Here is a 23,830-nt window from a genome sequence, read left to right as displayed (position 1 = left end):
TTGTGCTTGACAGCATAATCCATGGATCCATCAATTAGACCAAGATCCAGATCAAGATGCAGTAAAGAAGCCCCAAACCATCAAACTGACACCATCCTAGATTCACACCAGACAGATCTAAGGAGAGAATTTCTAACAAGTTCCACCTTTGTCTCCAGAATAGTCTTGGGATTATCAAGATATTTTCAGCAAATGTCATTCATTCACGGATAATGACTACATGTGGTTAGCTAGATTCCTAAAGAGGAAGAAATCATTTTGTAATTCTTCATTAATGTAAGTTATAGAATTTTCTTTTCATCTATTCTTGAATTAATTTAGTTCTAGATACGGCATGTTGTTTTATGAGATTTGTTCTTTTGTTTTACCTACTCTGTTGTATCAGACAGGTTCTATTAAAGTGATTTACTGATTCTAATAGTCAGGAAAAACCATCAACTCAGGTTGTCTTTGATTGATAGACAGTCACTTGATTGCTAGAAACATTTCTCTTTGATAAAAAGCAACAGAAAAAAAATATCAAAAGGGGAAAAAAAAATCTGTGAAATTTAGCTTTCTGTACCTAAAGAAAATACAATCTACAAAAAAATCTCTAAATATTTTTATGTATAATGAAACAATAAATTACATGGATTTCACTTTATGTTTTACTTTAAATGGTTGGAAAGTAACATTTAAATTCTGTTTAAGTCAATTTAGATTAAATGAGAAACTGATGTCATTTGTTTCGTTCTTTGAAATAACACAGTCCGAGATGTTTACAGACAAAAACAACTCGACTTCATCTCCTTATTTTGATACAGAACAGCAAAAGGCGCACAGTGAAAGCCCTTTGCTTCATAGTGTGATCTGATTTGGTCTAAAAGTAGCAATATGACCCCCACAAGAGTCTGAGTTTTCACTGGCCGCAGCTGGAGCTGTGAGTGTGCAATCAGTAGATGCTAATGTGTGTGATGTGCGGTTTAGGAGTTCGCCTCCCCAGTGGAATAATGGAGGTGAAGCCGGAGCGAGGAATGACTCATATGCAGTGAATCATAGAAGCAAAGGGAGACGCAAACAGAAAGCATGGACTGCATTTAAAATAAAAAATATATAAATAAAAAAAAAAAAAGGAAAAAACATCTTGCTATGGCTCTAACAGACCATTAAGTCAAACACATCTCCACCTGCCTGAATGCAGTCTGCGGCTCAGATGCTCCGCTGCCTCCCTAATGCTGACTCAATGACACATTTTCCAGTCTTCACTTTTTCTCACCACTCTCACATTTCGCAAGCAGAGTGATTTCCTTTCAGAGCTCTTTTGTGTCCTGGCCTACTTGTTCCTGCAAAGCTTCGCTTTAGCGCTGGAAGTGTTAGAAGGAGGAGAGACGAAGATAAAGAGAAAAAAAAAAAAGTAGTCATAAAACAGATGTTCTGTGACGAATCCCCCTTCTACTACTTTAACCTCCATGGAGTCTTTGAAGCTTTTCTTTGACGTCAATGGAAGCTGACTGATTATAAATCTTTCACCTGGATACTTGTTTTCATTAAACGGACAACATTTAACAGTGGTGCTTCAGTAATCAGACTGTAGTAGCAGGATCAAACGGATGATAATTATTTGCCTGACCTTTCCATCTGCTAATTAAAATGTGACATTCCAGCCAGATGACAACCCATTTAACTCATTTACAATGATTGCAAAGCTTGATTTTGTTTTTTTACCTTTGTTTCTTTTTCTAAATGTTGGCATTAATTGCCGGTATTACTTTAGGTAGATAAAGCAAATGGGGTATTTGCATCTTTTTGATACGAAGCTGGTGAAATAACGGTGTTAGTACCAACAAGGTCCCACTGGCTAAACAAAAACAGGATTAAATGGTTGGAGAAATGAAATTCTTCAGGAGCAGGAGGTTTAAATTGAGCACAAGTCAGGGGGCTCATCTGTATCTTAAAGCCTTTTTCTACACCTCCACCACCCTAGCTATGTAATTTTGCTGGAACAAACAAATCAGCACTCCTTTACCAGAGGACAATGTACCAATCAGTGCCTTCTACTGTCACCCAAGCTGTTCTTTCGCTTCATTTCTCACATAAGAAGATTCTGGTCTCTGCTCGGCTCTTATTCTCTTATGCCAGTGCGGCTCTGCCAAAATTGTAATTAAAAGATGCATTATTAATCTGACGCTAGTGGCTCAAAGGCGAAACAAATTGGTATTAATGTCAGCTTAAGTCTTTGCACGATGGAGTTAGAGGTGAGAGACGGTGTTTTTGTGTGTGTGTGCAGGTCTATTAACCGCCTCACTCCTGACTAATGTTTAAGCTACATCTGCTCACAGCCGAGATGCCTCGCAGTCAGCCGTATCTTGCCTGGACCATCCATCTGGCTCTGGCAGAGCAGCAGAGGGATGACGAGAGACAATCAGCGCCAGTGTGCTGCCCTTTAAACCGAAGGCTCCGAGAACACCATTAATAGAGCAGACTGATAAAAATCACAAAGGTGGACACAGAGCCATGCTGCACAGAGCGCCCCAGTCAGAGAACAGTTATTAGAAACAGAGAAGAATGTTAGCTGAAAGGAGGGAGGTGAGCAGCTACCCCGAGGTAGAGGTGAAAAGAAAAAAAATTGAAACGAACCCTGTTACCTTGAAGGAACCAATCCCAGAGTGCACAAACGCACCCCAAGGTGCCAAAGTGACAGCTCTCCACTTACTGCAGAGTGTGTTGTTATCTTTAGCTACATTTTAGATATGCATTGGTATAGAAGCTTGAAGACAATACAAATCTGCCCATCTAGATACAAGCAGCAGCATCTATGCAGGGCAGGCCTGTCAGACTCTTATTATGGACATCCAGGCAGTAACATTAGAGACACCAAGCATTACAGAGACGTATGGTAAGAAACGCAGTCAACAAAAAGGTTTTACAAATTCATGAGTAACTACATGTAGCGGTTTACAGTTCATTAGCAATATCAACAACAAAATCAATCTGGTATCAGGTTGTTTTCTCAACTGGAGGAGGGTGGGTTTACACTTCTGCTAGTTCTGTCAGGTAACTAAAATAAACAAAACTCTCAGTGTAAAGTTTTCAAACCACCTTCAAACTGCTTCTTTATATCTGCTTTGAAAGGAGCCTAACTTTCTTACAATCATTTACGGGTGACTTTTACTCGGTGGGTTAAATTCTGTTGGTGTTCGCTTTCCTACTGATACTATAGTGGTGTGTACATGTGCTTCCAATGTAAAAAGCTTTGTGGTCGGAATGACTAGAAAAGTGCTAAATACACTCGGACTTTTTATCGCCAAGTAGCCCTGATCAACAGTTCTCCACTTTCTGCACATCACTTGAGGTTTTTCTTTAAACGTTGGCTGCTCTTTTAAATTTCATTTTATCTACAGTCAAATTAATGACAGTGTATTGTAGAAGCTGGAGGAGGAAAGAAAAATCTACACCTTCAGAATAACCCAAGGCCCCCCCCTGCCATTATTAACCCTCTATCTGTCCAGTTTGTCAGTTTAGTTGGACCTCCAGGTGTTGGTAGATTTGCCGCTGATCAATACTCTTCCATTTCTACAGGATTGATTGTATGTGTGCAGCGCATGGAATATTGCTTCATAACTTATTCTGGCTTTTCATTTTATTTATTTTATGTGAGGAAACTACTCTAAATGGAGCATGAATGGGACTGCTTGTGCTGATCTGCCACAGAGAATTACCAATAAAATGCATCAAGTTTGATGCTTTAAAGCAGGGCTGCCAAAAGCTGGTCCTCTATGGCCACTGTCCTGCATGTGTGACCCCCAGATTCCACATTCACCATCACTGATCCGCTCACGTACGTCGTGCAGAGAATTTGCGCAGTCATGTTAATCAATGAGAACTGTTCCACATCCACCGTTACTCCTCCGCACATCACCGCCCACGTACATCTTCTTCATCCTTCACCACCAAAATATGGAGCCAAGTTATTTTTTGCTCCCACTGGTCTGGAACAATTACAATCGCACCAAACGGGGAAAAACATAGAGAAGATCCAGTTTGTCAAAGTAAAATAGTTTAACGAATCATTATCAGAGTGCTAGGGCACCACCCCACCCACCCAATGACCCTGATTAAGAAATAATATTTATTTTTTCTGATAATTTAATTTAAAAGTAAATTTAAAATATTTTGAAATATATGAATAAATATTTTTTAAATGTGCAAGATAAATATTTAATATTTAATCTTTATTTAAAGCTTCAACAGACACGCTCTATAAAAGTATGCAAGAAATATTTAATCTTTAATGTAAAGCGCCATTTCATTTTTCCTCGGATTGGTGAAGTATTTCCACCCTAGGGCACAATAATCTTCGCCCATAAACTCTTGTTAAAAGTTGTACATGTGCAGTAACTCCTCTGCAATACAAAGTTATAGGAGAGATCAGGGCTCAGGAATGCTGCGACCTGAGGTGACAGGAAGTGTATTTGCTAACCACCTTCCATGACAGCGCAGATGTTTTGTAGGTTATTGACATTTCGAGTCACAGGAATTTGAGATGCATTGGAGAGAGAAAGAGATAGAGAGAAATGATGCAAGAAGGCTTGGCTAGCTGCATGCAGCAAGGCTAACGCTATATTCTGCCTTACCCTTCTCCATTTTCAAATGTCAGGATCTGACCAAGCATGGATAAACACGGGTACAACTGATGTAAAGCACTTTTTAGAAAAGGCAAAGAAGAATGAACAATCTAGGATTCACATGGAAAATAATATAAAGCCGTGCGTACACTGTGCGATTTTTTCCCCCCAGTCGTTTCAGTCGTGTTCGGCCCAACGCTCTCATGCAATCTACCTGCTCACACTGTGCGACTAAAAACCACGTCTGGAAGCTAAACCAGTAGAAGAGGAATATGAAGCTCACTATATTGAAATGCGCTGTCTTGGCAATTTGTGCAATTTTGTGCTGAAAGCCCTAAAAAAGAAAAGGCGACGACGTATTTGGACAAAGACATGGCTGAGCAAACATGGCAGCCGTGTCAATTTTACAGACAGAACTGCATTTCACTCATTGCATCCCTGCCACGCTGCTGTTTACATCTGAGAGGAAGAATAAAAAGAAAAATCCTTGTTTGCACATGCGCACTGAGCAATTTGACCTCACGATTCCTGTTCGGGAGGTGGTCGTGAGAGGCTGATCGCCCCTCGTAACCCTGTGCACTACAGTACACGTCTCACGACGCACAATCAGGCTGAAAGTCGGCCCGATCGAAAGATTCTTGCACGACTGGAAAATCACCCCGAAAATTGCACAGTGTACGTCAGGCTTAATATAGTGTACTTTTTCTTGGTGTTTGTTAGTTTGCATAGTTGCTTTTTTAATACCGGTATATAAAAACTAAATAAATAGTTTTTATATATTAAAAAATATAAAGCTGACTAATAGCTTCTCCATTAATAAACTTGTACATTATTTTTTTAGGTTTGTGACACAATACTGGACCATGTAAAACACAGATTTGCCTTTGCAAAGCCTCAGAAAGGCAAGATTTATGTACAAAATTTAAACCTGTACATGAAATATGTTGCGTTTTTATAAAGTGTTTTTATGTTTTTTGTTGTTGCCATTCATATAAATATACTGATGTGATAACTTAGTATACGTTTGATTAGGTTTTGGTATATGTCTGTTTTTAATATCAGCCACCACTGGATCCTTGTTATCCCTATTAAAAAGATCCACAAAAAAATAAATTGTCAGAAACTTCATGTGTAATGGATACTGATGGTGAGTTTTTATTATGTCATATTGTCATATTACCTCATATTGTGTTCCTATGGAATAACAAATAATAATATCACGCATTCTATCATGAAGCCCCAAGGAGCTCAGAGCGGAGCAAGACGGGAGAAACCGCGGAGGCGTTGCTTTTTGCAGGCAGGCAGGAGTGTAGCGGGATGGTTACGGAGGATGTGGGATTTCAGGGTAAGACGTTTTCCTGCTTCAGCACAGCTGATTTCCATTGATAGCTGATTAACAGGCTTTTGCCCACTGCAAACATCAGAATAAGCAGAGCTGAAGTGGGGACACATCTAAAACCTGCAGGACAGAGGCCCTCGAGGGCAGCCCTGTAAAGTGACTAGATGTAAACAAGTCCAAGCAGTACCAAAACACTTGGAAAAACTAACTCTGAGTTTAGTGGCTTGGGTAACAAAAATAACTTGAAGAAAGTGTCTCTGAAAAGCAAACAAAAAAGTAACAAAATAAACTAAAATAAAAAGAGATTAAAAAAAGTTTGCAAGAGATTTAAAAAATTCTTTTTAACCAAACCACCAAGAAGTCAAATGCATTCAGTTAAAAAATCTATACGTTGTTATCTTTAGGTTTGAGTACATTTACAAAAATAAAATTGATGAACTTTACTGTATATTAAACATTAACACAAAAGTTGTTCATTAAACTAAATAAACCTAAAATAAATGCTACATTCTATTAAAAATCTCTGACGGAATGGGTAAACATGCACACTTGCCTGCAGCTAGGCTTAAAAAAAAGCACAGGTAGAGGTGATGCAGAGAAAAAGCAAACCCATCTGTTTATATCAGTCATCATTTTAACAAAGGGTAACAGGCGTGTTTAAAATGTCCAAGCAAAAAGGATGTTAGGGAAGATCCTGACCATACATTGCACTAATCAAATGAACGAGGAAAAGTCGCTAAAGAATTTAAGAAGAGTTTAAATTAATATCAGATCCTTCAGGTCTTTATGAGACATCCTGCAGATTACTGCCATGATTAAGGCCTTTGTGAAGTAAGCACTTAACGGGCATGGAGACCTGAATGAAGATGGGTTTAGTCTGAAAGTCTTATTTTGTGGTAGTTTACAATAAAGATTTCAAATTTCCGATTTTCAACATTCTGCATAGTGAACAGACTTTGATGTAAATACAAAAAATCCTGAAATATAATAGAGGAGTTGTGGAGAGATGGATCCTGTCACTTTGGCCCCCTACAGGGCCTGACTTATTAGAGGAGAACAGACCCCCGAGGTCCCAAGAGAGAGGAAAAAAAATAGAATCAGATTTGGATGACAGTTTGACTGGTTCATACTCGTTTTAACAGACGTCCAATAGCGCTTCCCTCTTTGTTCTGCAAAAATGTTTCAAAGTCATAGAAACATCAAGAATTACATGTTGCTGAGAACAACACTTATGTAAGAATGGTTCTACGACAGGAGCGTCTTTGTGTGAACAAACCTTGCTACGAGCGTCGACGTTCAATAGACAAACTCCACAAGCTAGCTCCTTGGCGTTCTTGATGCCGGGCCTCAGAATACAGGAGGAGAAATCCAGGGAGCTTTCATCTGGCTGCACACAAACAAACACAGAACATAAACATGGTTCATCTCCTGCAGCAGAGAGGTATGCAGTCATATGTGAGTGATCAGACTGAGAAGGAAATGAAACATCTTCATGCATCACTGCTTTTATTTTCTATAAACCCTTCATGGCTTCTAAACATTTTTTATTTCAAAATGACAAGCAATCCCTACCTACCTTCAGTTTATCAAGTCATTTTAGGCTCATAAATATTATAGGAGTGGGGAATTAAATATGCAACCATCAACAAAAAAACAAAACAGAAACAAAACCCCAGCAGGACATGAAGGAAGACGGAGGGCAAATGATGGATGGAAAAAGAAGGAGAAATTGATTGACAAGAAAACTCTAAAATAACAAAAAAATTATATATGTTTAATAAACATTAAAGAAATAGAAATACCCTAAAAGTCTCCATGACAAATTAATGGGAAAGTTAATAAATGCACTGATGAATTAAGGAATTAAAGAGACAGATATATAGAGAAGACCATAGTCTGTTTTTTTAAATTTTCATTAAACCTGGAAAGTTTAATTGAGATTTAAAAACCTTCCTTTTAAGTTAGTCCTGTGAATATAAGAAACCATCAGACAACAAATTACAGCCTTGAAAAATGTGTTATTTTGTACACTATTTCATTTTATATTTGGAAAATATAAATAGTACTTATATAGCGCTTTTTCAAGTCAGGAGACTCGACCAAAGTGTTTGACACTACATTCAGTCATTCGCCCATAAACTCACACACTAATGGTGGTAAACTGCACTGTAGCCACAGCTGCCCTGGGGCTCACTGACAGAAGCGAGGTTGTCGTACACTGGCGCCACCGGGCCCTTTGACCACCATCAGAAGGCAATGTGGGTGAAGTGTCTTGCCCAAGCACACAACTACACTGAAAGCCAGAGCTGGGGCTTGAACCGTCAACACTTAAATTTCAGGGCAAACTTCTACATCTGACCCCACTGTCGCCCCAGCGACAATCCAAAGTTCAAAATTTCTTTTAAAACCCATTGGCTTGGCTAGATAAAAAAAAAAAAAAAAACATCAGATAAAAATCAAACCTTGTTAAAGTTCTTTGGAAAACACCAACGATGTGCCTGATAAATCTTTTCTAACTCAGATCTTTTAGAAAGCTCTGACATCATTGCATCAGAAAAAGAAAACAGACGCCCAGCCCTTCATTAGTAAAGTATGTCACCAAAGCCTTCAATGCTTTGTTGCCGTGTGAAATTAAACATGCACTGATGAAGAAGCATGCATTAGGATATTATATATTAGGCACATGCTCCGTTTGTCTGTTCTGGATGTTTTTGAGTGACTTACTACAAGTTTGGCCAGCGACATGAAGCCAATCAGGTTGTTCCACACTCTGCTGATGTCCTTCAGCAGCTGCTGCAGCTTCTCTGAGCACACTGCGGTCGCCTTGATGCCCAGCTCCACTCGTCTGCTCACTCGATACACCTCCACCACACCTGATTTACACAATCAATTACATAAATAAATAAAAAATCATACCATAAGCTATAAAAAAAAAAAGGTCAGAAGGTGTCAGACAAACACGTTATTGTTCAGAAGAGATGTGCAGTATACTTTTCCTGCTAGGACCTTATGGTTGGAAAATGAAGGTGACACTTGGAGGGGTGTGATTTCACAGAACAGACCTCCGGCTTTGAAACTAGGTGGCATTTCATTTTTGGACTTCTGTGCAAGTCTAAGATTGTCGATGTTGCATTTGGCAATGGGACACCCTAGGCCTAGGGAAACGACACACTTTCATGTCCTATCTTCTGACCTTTGGCTGCATGTCTTGGACACTTGGGTGAAGAGAAGAGCAGAGCTGTCCACAAACACAACTATTGTTGAGTTTAAAAGAGGAGTAAGCCGGACAGACTTAGCAGGCTTAGGCTAATAGTGAGAGTCTGCAGAGAAGAAGAGGAGCCCCCAGTCAGGGACGTATTCAATTTCCACCTCCAGGTGAGCTTCTCTTAGATCAGGGGGAGGCTGGGAACATGGAGTCTGAGTGGACCATGTAAGGGATACTGTCAAGCTGAAGATTGAGCCTATCAAGCCTGGTGGTTTGTGGGACTCCTGAGACCTCAAGGTGGTATCAGTGTGCTGCTAACCAGGTGGTCGCAGAGACAAAAACTCAGGCCTTGGAGAAGTTTAGAGAGGTTTCCAGAGAGATACAGAGTCATACCCACTGCACTAGTGGCCATCTGGTTGTTGTAGAAGTGAAGCAAGTACCTGGTTTGCATCACTGATGTTAAAAAAGGGCCAGAGGGGTCTGGTTTGGGAACCAGGGGATTTTGCCTGCAGATGATGTTATTCTGCTGACTGCCTCCGCCTTATGCATCAACTGGGGCTGTTCGCAGCCGAATGCAAGTGGCCTGGATGAGGATCGCCTCCTCCAAGTCCGAGACCATGGTGTCCTTCAGAAAGAACAGGTTCTGCCTTACTGTAAGTGGAGGAGTATCTTTGGGTCCTGTTCATAAATAACAGGAGAATGGAGCGAGAGGAGCTGAAGAGCTGGAGGTGGTGTCTAGGGAGAGGCAAATCTAAGAGTCTCTGCTAAGACTGCTGCCCTTGTGACTTCACATATTAAAATATTCAGGCATGTCTATGTATAAATTTAAGCCTTTTGTAGATTAGAGAAAATCCACAATTAAGTCAATTTGGCCAAATTCTTTACTTCCTTAAATCATAACATTAAATGTTGTATATTCAAACCAAAGTTTCAAGTTTAAACTAGTGAAAAACAAGTCCATAAATGATGGCCATGAAAATATAGTCAGCACCTAGGTACCTAAATCCTCCCTTTCTTCTTCATCTTTAAAATCTCTGTCCAACAGAGCAATCTGCAGACGGTTGAAGTCCCTGATGTTTTTTTCACTATAGTGTGTGTGGTTCTTTACCCAGCAGGTACTCCATGCCCTGGGCAGACTGGATGACCTCAGTGCAGACGGACGAGCTGCTGATGCCGTTCAGCGTGTTGTTGGCCTTGGTAATGACCTTGACATGGAGCAGCAGAAGCCAGCGTTGAGTCACACATGCTATTTCTTGTTTTTTGTCATATAACCATAATTAGCTAAACAATGTGAACGTTTTGGACAGATCTGCTGTTGAGTTTAGATGGGTTTAAAATAAGCAAAAAATATAGATAAATAATTAGTACAGTAAAACAAATGGATACTCTTTGTAGCCAAGGCTTCTTTTATTTTGATATTTTATTAACAAAAAAAAGAAGAAAAAATTTTTTTTTAAATGACTTTTGTTTTGGATTCCTCAGAAGTGTTCAAATATACAATGCAAGCTATCAGGGTGCATTTTCAAAATGTTTTTAAATCATTCCTGGAGTTATAGAGAAAATATTTTGCCCTTAGGTGAAAGGATATGTGGAAGGAAAAAAAAAAAAAGCTCTACAAACCTCCAGAGCACTTTCCAGACACCTTTGCCACTCGTATGCGTACCGCTCGCTTTCCTGCAAAAACACAGAACAGAACTTTTTCACATAAGCACAAAGTCAAAACCAAAAAAGGGGCGCAGTTTATTTGCAGCTTCTGACACCCTGAGCATCAAGCCGCTTGGTTAAAAAAATAAATAAATATTGTAACACACTGATGACCTGCTCACCTCCACCTCTCCAGTCAGGTCTTTGTACTTGTCCCTAATTACAGGCAGAGTGGGCTTCTCGCTCAGCGTGTTGGAACGATCTCTGAAAGGCTGCTCCGGAGCTGGAGACGGAGGCGATCGCCCAATCTCCTTCTCTCCTAGACTGTGACTGCGTTTGTGAGAGCCTGACAAGATAAAGACACAGAAAATTGTTCAAGAAAAAAGGGATAATCCCAAAATGCAGGTGAAGTGCTCTGTAAAAGTATTCAAACCCCAATAACATCTCTATTCAAACACAACCTCCAGCAGGCTATAGTCTCTTGAACTAAAGTCTATTTAGTTTTTCAGTTATCTGAATCCATTATTTACATTTATTACGGCTGTTTATTTTATAAACATAATTTGTAATGACTTGGTCCAGAAAATGCAATCCAAAGCCTGCATAGTCTGCATTTGTAAACTCAACTGGATCTATTTTGCTTTTCAACTTCCAGGACCTTTCTGAATGCTCTGCTTCAGATGAACCTGGAGTTGGCATGGCAAGCAGCAAAAACTGAAGGGCTGCGTATTTAAGATCAGCAGCGGTTTATGTATTTATCCAAGTCTGAACCCAATAGTTACTGTAAGGAAAGAATATATATGCCGAAATAATGTAAATGTTAATCCCTTTATTATGCCACAATGGGGAAATTGGTTCTCTTCATTTAACCTATCCCTGTGGGTAGCAGTTGGCTGCCATTGTGTGGCGCCTGGGGAGCATTCAGGGGTTAAAGGTTTTGCTCAGGAACCCAGAGTGCAGGCTGTGGGAATCAAACTATTTATTTGCAACTTTCTCAAAGCACAAGCACACTGCTCTAACCCACTAGGCCAAAAGTCTCGTTATAAGTAAATAAAAAAGCAATAAATACGTTTTTTTCAAGGGACAATATGTACAATTTACAGTATCTATTTTTGACCTCCAAATGGAAACACCAGGCTGAAATCTGCAAACACATGTTGCTTCAGTTTACGAGCCAGGTCACACTGTGGAGGAAGCTCATTTCAGCTGATTGTATTTGACAGAGGCTATGGCGAAGAGCCACTGCTCCTTCACATCAAGGGGAGTCCACTTAGGTGGTTTGGATGTCTGTGTCCAACGTCCCCTGGACACAGGGAGTTCTAGGCCTTCCCTCTGGAGGAGGACGGGACAGACCAGAGGTACTATATTCTTGGAGGGCCTTGGAAAACCTTGGATCTCCCCTAGAGGACCTAGAAGAGGCACCTGGGGAGAGGGAAATCTGGATGTCTGTGCTGAGACTGCTGCCTCTGTGATAAAGGGAAAGACGTGGACTCTACTGGTAATTATGGCACTGCTGATGGAAACCTGGGATACAGACATATTTACTTAGTAAATGTGGCCAAATGCTTTTGTGCCTCAATCATTTTAGGGAAAACGTAGGAAAACTTTTTGTTACTCTATCCATTAGGCTATTTAGCAAGATTATGGACTGGTTTATCATGTAAATCCAATTAATGTACACAAATATTTGTAGCTGTAATAAAGAGTAAAGCTCTATTATGCAGGAATATTTTCCAGAGCTTCGCATATTGAACCAGTTATAGTTATGTTGCTTGTATTAGCTCTCTCTGTTTTTCTGTGTGTGAACAAACTCCCTAAGGACTGTTACGGTGTTAGAAAACGGCTAATTTTTTGACAAATAATAATTAGACACAAAAGCAAAGCCATAAAAATGCAAATGGGAAATAAAAGTTACTGAAAAACTAATCCTGTCAATATACAACAGGGAACACAGGCACAGACACGTCCAGGCTATTCTGATGGGAGCTGAAGCTGGTCTGGCTTTGTTGATCATTCAGAGTCTGGTAATCCACACCTTCTTCCTCCACAGAGGGCTGTCTCATCTACCTCACAGCCACTCATCCCGGCACAAAGCCACACTGTAATCAGATTACCGCTTCACGGGGTGAAGGGACATTAGCAAGGCCCTTCTGCTTCAGACAAATTAAATCCAGCCCAGACACAGGAATCTGTGGGGGCTTTTATCTCAGTGCTGAAAAGTGTAATTAATTATTTGTGGGACATAACACTGGCAAACAGCAGTTAAAGAAATGACAACCTTAAAGTGGTTCCGGTTAATTTCAGCTCATGGATTTTTTGGCCTCTGATAATCCATCTCAGCAGTCGGTGCCATTACAGCAGGACTGTCATGGCAACACTACCATCTAATGTCTAACGGCTCCATTACAGATCATGTGGGGAGAGTTGGGGCAGTTAGAGCAGTGTACCATGGTGGAGGAACGGGAAGGTTCGAGATCACATTTAGCTGCTTAACGGATTGAAATCTTAACATATTTCATTTGTTTCAATCCTCCAGAATTCATAGCAGACTCACCTTGAACAGATAAGTCAAAGGTTGCGAGCTCATTCTTGATCATCTCCTCACTGGATTTCACGTTGGCTTGAGTGCTGGCTTTTAAGAAGTCAAACTTGCCAAATTTCGGCTTGTCGCCTTGAAAGATGCCAAATTCTTCAGAGGTCTCGCTTTGGTTTCCCTCTGAGTTGGCCTCAGCAGTGACAGCGGGTGAGTCCGATTTTTCAGAAACTGTACTGGCAAAGTCTCCAAAGTCATCCTCATCTTCGTTGTCAGCAGTCTGGACACCAGAGCCGAAGTTGGCGAAGGCCTCGAACTTGTCGCCTCCTGAGGATCCATTCTCTACAGTTGAAGAAGTGGTGATTTTTCCTAGAGCGCTGCTGCCAGGGACGGTGTCAGTGCTGCCGAAGCTGAGTTCATTCTTTTGTGACAATGCTAAAGATGATAGAGAAGCCCCTTCCATGCCCTGGGGCTTTCTCAGCTCACTGGACAGACCTTCATCTCGATCAGACCAGTCGTAGCTGGACAAAGTGCTGAGGGCAGACGTCCCAAATGGGTCAAATTTCCCGTTGTCTCTGTCTGTAACGGCAAAAAGACATAATAGGTGGTACAGGGGAACACAATTTCATGGCACATGTTAAATAAGTCTAATTCAGGAATTTTATATATGTTGATATTTCAAATCATTAATTACTATCTTTGATTGATGCCCAAACACCTGAGACGTAAAGATACACTGCTCAGGTTTAAATTTAATGAAATAGTTATGTAAATAATGAAATGGTCAGTAATAACTGGCTGAAAGTCCTTTAGAAAACTGCAGCTTTTGCCATAATTGTGGCAAATATTTGACTATCATTCATAATGACTAACAAGTACATACAATGGTGCAAAAAAGTATTTATTCAGCCAATGATACAGATAATTTCCCTATTTGAAAATGAGGTCTATAATATTTATCATAGGTACGCTTCAACTATTAGACAAAATGAGAAAGAAAATCCAGATGTTTGGATAAGTCCTTCAAGCTGCTCTGCAACTTGAAGGACATTATTCAAAGTATTACTGGAAGTTGCTGTATATAGAGGCATGAGAGTTTGAATTAATGAGAAATTAATTTATCAGTAAAAGCATCTTTTTGTTTTCTTGTATCAATTAAGCTGATAACCATATAATCATTGCACCTTAATAAAGTATGGGTCAAATAATTAATAAAGAAGCTAAAATGTGTAATGGACGTAAAAGTCTGAGTGTCACATCTTGGTTCCACTTCCCTTTGAGAAAGCTTAAGGCTCAAAGGAGTCTTAACAGAGGCCCTCTCTGATCTTAGCAGATAAGAATCCCAATCATAAGATAAGATTCCCAGAGCACTTCTCTATGCATTTCTTTCAGATGATCTGATTCAGTTTAGCTCCTTCTACCATTTTCTTCTCATGACACTCAAGATTGACAAATATACAAGCTTTCCAGCTCAAAAGTGCCAACTTCATTTCCAAAATTGTGAACATATACCACTATACAATTAATCTTTGTGTATTTTTTTTATTTAGTAATAATGTTTCTTTTTGTGATGTTTAAATTGGGAAACATAATTATTCCACTAGTGTTTTCCCAGTGCCTCAGATTAAACCCAGTTTTCACTCCTTCCACCATTATTTCCCTGTTTTGAAGATCAGACCAGACACCACAAAGAGCAGCATGTTATACAAAACATTTACTGTAAGCAGATGCTAAAATTAGATTTATGATTTCTCTTTTATGTTTCCTATGGGTTTGTTTTACTAATTTACGAATATTGTGCATCGTGGAAAGAAAGTGCACCCTTTCTTTCAAGACTACGTTTTTTCTATAAGAAGAAACAGAAATTGACTCATTCTTACCAAGGTTTGTTTAAACTGCTTTTGAGACTGTAGGGTGCCAAGGTCTGTTGTGGCAAAAAATAAGCCCAAATCATCACCCTGCCACCACCGTGTTCAACAATTGCTGAATTTAGGGAACATCCTACATCACCAGTGAAATATTATCTGAGAGGAGAGCAGTTCAAATGTCAAATATTCCTAATAAGCCCTATATATATCCAGTCATTTTCAAACTGAATGAACTTTATCATTTAATATGCCAAGTGAGGATTCAAAAAAAGTGTCATTCAAGATTTAGCATCTTGAAATGACCATTCCTTAAACAGTTAAGCAGCAACAGTTGTTTCTCTAAGGTTAGTTCCGATTTCTTCTCTTCCTGGCATAGTGTTGACTTACATCTAAATGCTTCAGAGCAGCAAATTGCCAGTGCAGTCCATTATAGAGATGGGAAAACCTACCAATGGCCAGTGCTTAATTTCCTCTTTGACCCCATTCCTTTTCTATTTTGATTTAGTTCTACATAATGAAAGTAAAATTTTGCATGTTTTTTTCTTTTCAGAATTAAATCCACATAATAATGGCAATTAAGCAATTCAGAGAAATTTCTTCATCAACATTTTGGTATCGATATGTTCTGTACAGAACCTCCTTTAGACCACTCTTCTTTTTTTTTCCAGCTGTTAGATCTAATTTTATGCAGAAAATCAAAGTAAGGACAAACTGTTCAAGTCTCTGTCCACAGATTCCACTTTAACCTCTTTTTATAGCTTTAAAGTAACAATAAAATCTTAAAATATTTTTAGGTCTCAATAAGGAAAAGCAATAATGCAGAATTTGAAAACACCACTTCATTTTCTCCCTCCCACACAGTGGAGAACTATTGCTGATAAAAAATGTTATTTTAATCATTTTAATGCCGGAGCTGAATCATCACGGTACCGGCAACGTTTGCCACCCCTGGCAAAGATGTATGAAAACCTTTAAAAAAGTAATAATAATAACATTTATTGCAGCAATCTAATCTTTTTGGGCTTTGGGGTGAAAAGCAAAGCTGCAATTAAAATCCATTTATTCAGGGAAAAAAAAAAAAAAAAAAAGATCTAGATTGAAAAAAAAAATAAAAAAGCTTTCCAGCCGAAATCCAGGCAGCACAACCCTTTGTAGATATTCCGGTATTTTAAAGACATAACAATTTCAATGCATTCTTACAAGCTTCCCACGGACATTGAGAAAGACAAGAGCATGAGGAGGCTTTTTCATATATTTGTCTGTATTCAGATCTTTTTGGTTCAAAGCTTTAGTCTCAGCAGCATAAAGAACAGAGTTTTAGTTAAAATCCCGGTAGTGCTCAGCAAACTCGTCTATTTCTGGCATCACACTTGAACAACCAGTTGCCATGTAGATAGCATCTAATGGTTGTCATGGAGACCTGCTGACCCCAAGATACAAGAGTTTCCTGCAATTTCTCACAGCAAGCTTCTTCCTGGAGTGCTGAGTGTGTGTGGTGTATGAGCCAGAAGCAAACAGAACCAAGCCTATAGGTCACATTATATCTATATGCAAGGGAAACCATGCATTATTAATTATTATTGTATTTAAAGAATAGATTATTTTTTTTATTTACCTAACAAAACATGAACCTATTTCTTTTTAGGAATTGCTACCTGGATTGCCAGAAAATATGGCAAGCAAGTAATCTTCCCATAGCACACTTTGAAACTTTCGGCCTTGATACAACATTTATTATTGTTAGTGACGGGTCACTGAAGTATCCCAAGAAATGTATAGCTGCAGGAGTTGAGATCCCCCACTATTACACTTCAAATGAAGACATTTACAAATACAAAATCTTGTCTGATCTAAAAGGATCTGAGGGAGGCCCAAAATAACGTTCTGCATACTGGGATTTAGGCTGGATGACTGGCTAAGACATTCTAGCAGCACTGGCTCCTTCCATTGCCTTGGTAAAAAAAATTTCTTCTCAAAAACGTCCAAGACCTATCTTAAACATTCTGTGTGCCTTATTCAAATCTGGTCTCATCTTAAACTATTTTCTCACAATTTCGACTACTGTTAAAACATTAGGTATGCTTCAGCATGCTCTCTTCATCAGTGGAGTCTTATGCTGTTAAGAGGCACAGGGACAATATCAGTGGAGTTTGTTACTGATTGTTTTTAATAAAATAATTAAAAAGAATTTCAAAAGCTCTCTGTAAGCCGTTCTTGAATCCAAGAACACATTTGTTATTATTTTGAATACCATTTGAGACAGCGAGAAGGAAGCTTTCATGGAGGTTTATGGTGTAGACGGTGTTCTACCTACTTACTGATTACAAATCTAATGGTTCTCACTAGAGCATCGAGATGTTATAAAACATGTCTAATAAAAAAGCTCTTTCAAGGTCTTGAGAAAGCCATTTCCTTTCACCCAAAATAGGAGGCTTTTTCCATAATATATGGAACTGAAAATCTTTTTATCAAGCCTTTAGTTGAGACTAGAGCAGCAGATATTAACAGGCACTAACAGAAGACAGGCAGGGTTTCTAAAAATGCTGACGGGTGTCATTTATATTCAATACCGTAATATTTGGACTATAAGCCGCACCGGACTATAAGCCGCAGGTATTTTATGTTTAATTACCATATGGTCCGTGCAGAGAGAGGATTGTCGGGAAAGAGGCAACTGTTTGGGGAAGCTCCTATTTATTAACATTTCAACACAATTAGCATATTTGCATACGTTAACTGTTACAATTTAGTATTGTTATATAAGCCACAAGGTCGAAAAATTTGTGGCTTATAGTCCGAATATTACGGTACTTACTTTTAACCTGTTCACAAATCACCTGGTTTAACCATTGTTATTCCTCTGCGTTTGTACAAAGCTGATCTTATTACCAACATCTGGTGTGAATTTCTTGTTTTTTTTGCTAAATCAATAAAGCAATTTCACTTGGAATAACAGTGACTACTAATACACACATTCTCATTTTGTTATGTTTACCATGAGCTGTGAAGGATTTGTATTTCATTCAATCAAAACATCTCTGCATCTCCCATTTCTGTAAAGCTAATATTAACACACTGCAGCACAGCTTGCAGACATCTGTCAACATTTGTTCCTTTCATCTGCACAAATGCAATCCCACCTTCTTGAACCCATCCTATTTTTGCATAACAGGGCCAGAAATGTACCAAGCAATTTGTGAAATTGACAAGGACCTACCTATTATTTTTAATTACACCAAGCAAAGCATCTCAAAGAAGAAAAAAAAGGAGGGGAAAATAAGACGGTACGCGTATGAGCAATACCAACAGTAAAGTTTATTACGACAACATCAGTAGAGAGAAAGAGAGAAAAGATCACAAAGTACTTGTGTGAAAGAAGTCTATCGTTACAAGAGGTTTGTCAAACTAACACTTGTAAAGTTGCTGAATATATTTCAGTCATTTTAGATTACAGGAGCATGCAGAGTCAGGAGAAGAGGCAGAAAAGAAACAACAAGAAGGTCAAACGGACAAAACAAAATTCCGAGGATAAAGAAGCAGAAACCAGAAAGAGAAGGCACATTTACAGACTAGAATCAGCAGATTTTAAGGAATTGACAAACTTTGTTCAACTATTAAGTAATTAAGCAACAAGTGATTTTGGAAAAAGGATTTGAATACAGAACATTTGGAAAGCCTGGTTGAGAAGATAAGCCAAAGAACAAGGCAGGAGGCAATAACCCTTTGAGGAGCTGATAGGAAGCAAACACTGGCAGAGGAGTCCAATTAAACTGGTTTGAGGAGTGAGCAGAAAGAAAAGCTGCCATTTTCTTTACTTTATTTGGTCAGATTTGGGCCAAGACATCAAAACAGGCAGAGGAGAAGTAAGGTTAGAACATCTGCCTTCACCAGGTTGGAAAGATGAGGAAGTTAAAGCACTCAAAGGGTTACAGAAAACAAAGAGGGCCATCTTCCACCTGACATCCAAGAGAGGGCCTCAATTACACCCAATCAGACAGATTTAAAGAGACAGTATCCTTTTTCTCTTGCTACAGTGATTGTTTGTCGGATATAACCCAACGGAGGGGTTTGAAAACACTACAATTCATAACTAAATACATCAGGATACATTTAACATTAAGAGTTTGCATCACAGCAGGACCAAGGAGTCTCTCTAGCTTCAAAATAGGAAGGTTCATATTCCTGTAATAAAAATACACTACTAAATCTGTATGTATACATTTCTTCTTGGATAAAAACAGCTTGCAATACTTTATGCATAAAATGCACATCTTTTCTTGTCAATTTCACAAATTGAAAAAAGCAGGCACACTGCAGCAAAAAAGCAAGGCAGGAAGGGTAACGTTTACTTCATTATATTCTCAGAGAGCCAGACCGCAGAGCCACAGGTGACAAATTCATGCGGCGATCATTAAAGTAAAACAAAAAGGAACATAAATAACAAGATGAGGGTCTACGTCCTTTAGGGACTCGCAAAAAAAAAATACTGTCTCTTTAAGAATACAAACAGTTCCTAAAACACAGTGCAAAGCTTATAGAGAGGGGCTCAAGCTGCTTGACCTGCTACATTTAACAACAGATTAGTCCCAAAGCTCTCCAAGAACAGCAGAGAAATGAAAGTGAGTGAACAGAAGACTAAAGTTAGTTAGGAATATATCGGTCTATGAAGCAGTTTTAGCAACATTTGAGCTCCTTCAGATCAACAGACCTATTGCAGCTCTGATGACGTTTACTTTGCTGTTTTTTCCTCAGAAGAAACAGATTCTGGAGGAAATTATTTTCTAAGCAGATACACATTGCATCCCAGTCGATAACCCCAGAACTGTTCAACTTTTCGTCACATAAAAACCACAAACTCCAGAGTCCTTATGGGGATTCTCTAGCATAGAGTAGCAGATAATTAAGAAGTGGAAGGAAAAGCATGATTTGGATAGAAGAGTGTCTAAAGGAAACCTTCAAGAACTCCTATTTGAATTTTTTTAAGAAAAAAAATGGAAAAAAGTTGGAGTAAAACAGAACAGGCACAGAAACTAATAATGCAGACAGCATATAAAACACAGCATTACGCTGGGGGTGTAATGCTGTGGGGATAGTTTTCTTTAGACCTGGATGAAACTCAATGCAGGTACCGTTTTTGGAAAGATTAACAGGTAAACAAAAAAGCAGATCAGGAGAAAGCTGGTAAAAGACCGGACAGAATAACCTTCCAGCGGGGAAAAAAACATCCAGATCTACAGATTTATGGTTTAGATCAAAGTATATTAGTGTGTTAGAAAGCTCTATTCAAAGTGAACATCTAAACCTAACAGAGAATCTGTTAAACTTCTTTAATGCTGATATTCACATACACTGTTTATCCAGAATGACTGAAGTCGAGCTATTTTGCAAAGATAAATGGTCAAAGTAAGAGATTAAAATGGAAAATCTTAGACAAAAACTAAAAGTCTTGCAGCTGGATCTGCAACAAAATGCATTTCTACAAAGTATTGATTCTAATATACTATCTATATACCCACAGAAAACATTTACTGCATTGTTTTATAGTTAAAAGGGAAAACTGTACTTATTCCTTCCACTTCACTGTTATTATATGACTTCTTTTTGTTGGTCAAAGACCTTCAAAAAACTTTGAAGTTTGTGGTTTTTTTACAGGTAAAATGAATTTAGAAGACACTATGTGGAGATAAGTGCCTGCTGACTGCATGAATGTTATCAGATAAAAACTGAGCATTATAAAACTGGTCAAAAACAGTGTGTTGTTAAAAATTAATCTAACCTCAATTACTACAAATCTCGTATTACCCAGCTGAACGGGCTGAAATGCGATGAAACATTAGCCGTGATGAGGAAGTGAGATGCTCGATGAATAAATAATAAGCTTTGGTGAGGATGAAGAACCTGTAGACTACCTGAATATCAAGGAAACTGGGCTAATTTCCTTTGATTACACAAACCCCTAACAACAAGCATTGGGTATTTTCTAACTCCACTTTAGTTGTCGTGTCATGAGGTAGGGCCTGAACCACCTCAGAGGGACTGAAAATACTGCAGAGTAGTACAATGTTTAATAGAACAAATAGAGAACCGCATGCACTCACATTCAAGCACTCGGAGCTGAAGTTTATATTGCCTCCAGCAATAATAAAATAGATTCTCTCCCCATTGCTGCATGCAAAATCTCCTATTAAAGTAGGTGCTTTCATTTCCACATAATCCAAACTATGTTTTGTTTTATGCCTTCAGCGCTCGGCAGCTAAAACGATACCCTTCAGGTAATGCTTTTGGAAATGTTGCAGTCTATTGTGTAAAAACCTGTGAGTTGAATAATTTAGAAGATCATCACCCTCCTGTACTCATCTGTATTCAGCTGAGCCGCCTGTTACAGCCGTCCGAAATGGCAGCAATGGACGAATGGCATATAACGGACACAACAGAAAGCTTATCGGAGTTGGCCAGACTGTGGCCGGAGACCTCGTCTACGAGCTGTGACTGCTAACGCATCAAAACCAGGCACTCGTCAGTGTAAAATCAGAAAGGTGTGGGGTCAGGAGCATATAACAGCATATACAGGGCAAAGGAGAGGGAAGGTGGACAAAAAAAGACATATAGATAAATAACTTAAATAAATAAGAGGTGGAGGATGAAATGTGAAATGGAATGATGCATCTAATCTGATATGTTTTAGGTCTATTTGAGCATATTCAAATCAGCAAAGACCTCATTTACTTGCTGTTTGATCCCTCTTTGTTTGGTGATTTTAAGAGGCTCCAGTGAGGTGAAGATACTGGTAGGGCTCAGCAGTAATACTGTGTGCCACTGGGCGTAGCCTCACCAGAGTAAACGCACTAGTTCCTCACCTGTGGCGGGGGGCTGGTGGGCCGAGAGGCCCGGCAAATCCAGGGAGCTGTCTGACATCACGTGCTTCAGGTCTCCGCCTATGTCTGACAGCTTCATGTCCAGCTGCACTGAGAGCGCGTCCTCTGAGTCGTCCTTCCCCACGCTGCTCCCGCCGATGGACGGTAGGTCGAGGGACTTGACGGACGCAGAGTCCTCCTTACCATGTTTGAAAGCGGCCACCTTGTCCACCAGAGTTTTCTCGGAGGCGCCGAGGGCGGTGCAGAACTTTGATGACTGAAAGTCGGCAAAGTCGTCTGTGTCGCTCTTGAGGGAGGAGAAGGATCCACCGCCGCTCTCCTTAGTGTCGTCATAAGAGAGGCCTCCTTCCAGCGACAGCTGCTTGAACACGTCATACTTGTCTGAACTCTGCTGAGGTTGCTTTGCGGAGGAGTCCCCTCGGACCACTGTGCCGCTCTCACCTTTCGGCTCTCCGCCAGAGCTTCCGAAAGCCATGAAATCTGCAAAGTCATCCTGAGGAGCTGCTGCTGCCCCTCCTGAAGTTTGAGCCGGGTCAGAGGAGGTACCAAAGAGAGCAAAGTCACCAAAATCATCTGCACCTCCGCCGGAGGGTTTGGCTCCCCCAGGAAGGAGACTTAATGACGGAGCGACAGGTGCAGGTGGGAATGTGCTAAGTTTTTTGTCAGAGGAGGTAGGAGCGGAAGGAGCCACAGAGGAAAACAGGTCCAGGTCGGCCATGTTGAGAGGATTTTTGGGCTGGGAAAGAGACGCTCCTGGTTGTTGCTGCTGCGGAAGTTGCTGTAAAGTCTGAGAGTTTGGGAAAGCAGAGGGGAAGGCAGGCTGAAAGATCTTCGTCTGATCGGGCGGCTCTAGTGGAGAGACGCTGTCGGCGGTTTTAAAGTCTGTGAAGCCATCATCTGAACCGACAGACTTGAAATCTGCAAATCCTTCTGCTGGAAAACAGAAAGGACAGAGGATCAGTAATAGACATGGCAGAGAGACAAAGGAATTATCTTTGCTGCAACAGCCAACAATTCAATTTAAAATCCTTTAAGAGAGGAAGCCTGTGGATTAGTTACAGTTTGCCTCCAGTCCTCTGAAAATTATCAACTTGCTCTTTGATTAGCTGTGGGGAAGTATGTCCAGAAAACAGCACACATCACTGCAAACATCTAAGATACTTCATCCCAGCCAGATGTTTACAGTCACTCATGTATGTAAAGAGCACGTATGCCATTAACCTTTGGCTTTTAGTGGAATCAAAACCAGCTTTAATGCTTTACAACATACTATTCTATTGAATTTTTGAAACAACACTTGCTTGATAAAGTCCAAAAGATGTTTGGATATTAATGAAAACAGTAATGTTTTTCTTTTTTTCTTAACCAATCAACAAATTTTAACTTCAGCTGAATATTTGACCACTTCTTTTGGAAGAAAAGGTAGATTTTATTTACATGGCAGGTTATCTGGTTATATGACCTTTAAAACTGATGCAGACATTTTAAATTGAGGCTCTTCCAGAATTCCTCATTTTTTGTAGGTCAACAGTAACACTCCCAACTAGATTAAAATTCAACAATACCTTATTATACCTTATTTTTGCACAAAGAGTTCTTTATTTAGAAACTTTGAATTCAGACCAAGAGTGCACAGTTTCTAATTTAACAAACCCTAAGTAGAGGAGTGTGTTCTTATTCAACCCTGTAAGTAAAACTGATTATAAATAGAAAACAAAAGCACAATAAAAAAAAAAAATTTTCACTTAAAGCTTAAGTGTGT

At 39.5% G+C, this 23,830-nt stretch overlaps 1 protein-coding gene across 10 annotated transcripts in view; it reads right to left on the bottom strand.

Moving 5' to 3' along the window:
* Positions 1–23,830, bottom strand: part of synrg (synergin, gamma) — a 50,304-nt gene that overhangs the window by 5,999 nt on the left and 20,475 nt on the right. For 7 of the 10 annotated variants that reach the window (XM_015383324.1, XM_015383330.1, XM_015383355.1 and 4 more), the window contains 8 exons: positions 22,051–23,001; positions 13,347–13,904; positions 10,975–11,138; positions 10,769–10,822; positions 10,257–10,353; positions 8,668–8,816; positions 7,220–7,330; positions 7,074–7,112 (listed from right to left, as the gene is read on the bottom strand). In XM_015383324.1, the coding sequence (XP_015238810.1) occupies positions 7,074–7,112; positions 7,220–7,330; positions 8,668–8,816; positions 10,257–10,353; positions 10,769–10,822; positions 10,975–11,138; positions 13,347–13,904; positions 22,051–23,001 (2,123 nt within the window). The remainder of the gene's footprint in view (positions 1–7,073; positions 7,113–7,219; positions 7,331–8,667; positions 8,817–10,256; positions 10,354–10,768; positions 10,823–10,974; positions 11,139–13,346; positions 13,905–22,050; positions 23,002–23,830) is intronic. The other 3 variants (XM_015383346.1, XM_015383400.1, XM_015383337.1) reach the window with 2 other exon arrangements.

Source organism: Cyprinodon variegatus, unplaced genomic scaffold (assembly GCF_000732505.1).
Source record: "Cyprinodon variegatus isolate N-32 unplaced genomic scaffold, C_variegatus-1.0 Scaffold14, whole genome shotgun sequence".
Taxonomy (NCBI): Eukaryota; Metazoa; Chordata; class Actinopteri; order Cyprinodontiformes; family Cyprinodontidae; genus Cyprinodon; species Cyprinodon variegatus.
The sequence above is the reverse complement of the archived record's forward strand: the minus strand, read 5'-3'. Positions and strand labels throughout refer to the sequence as shown.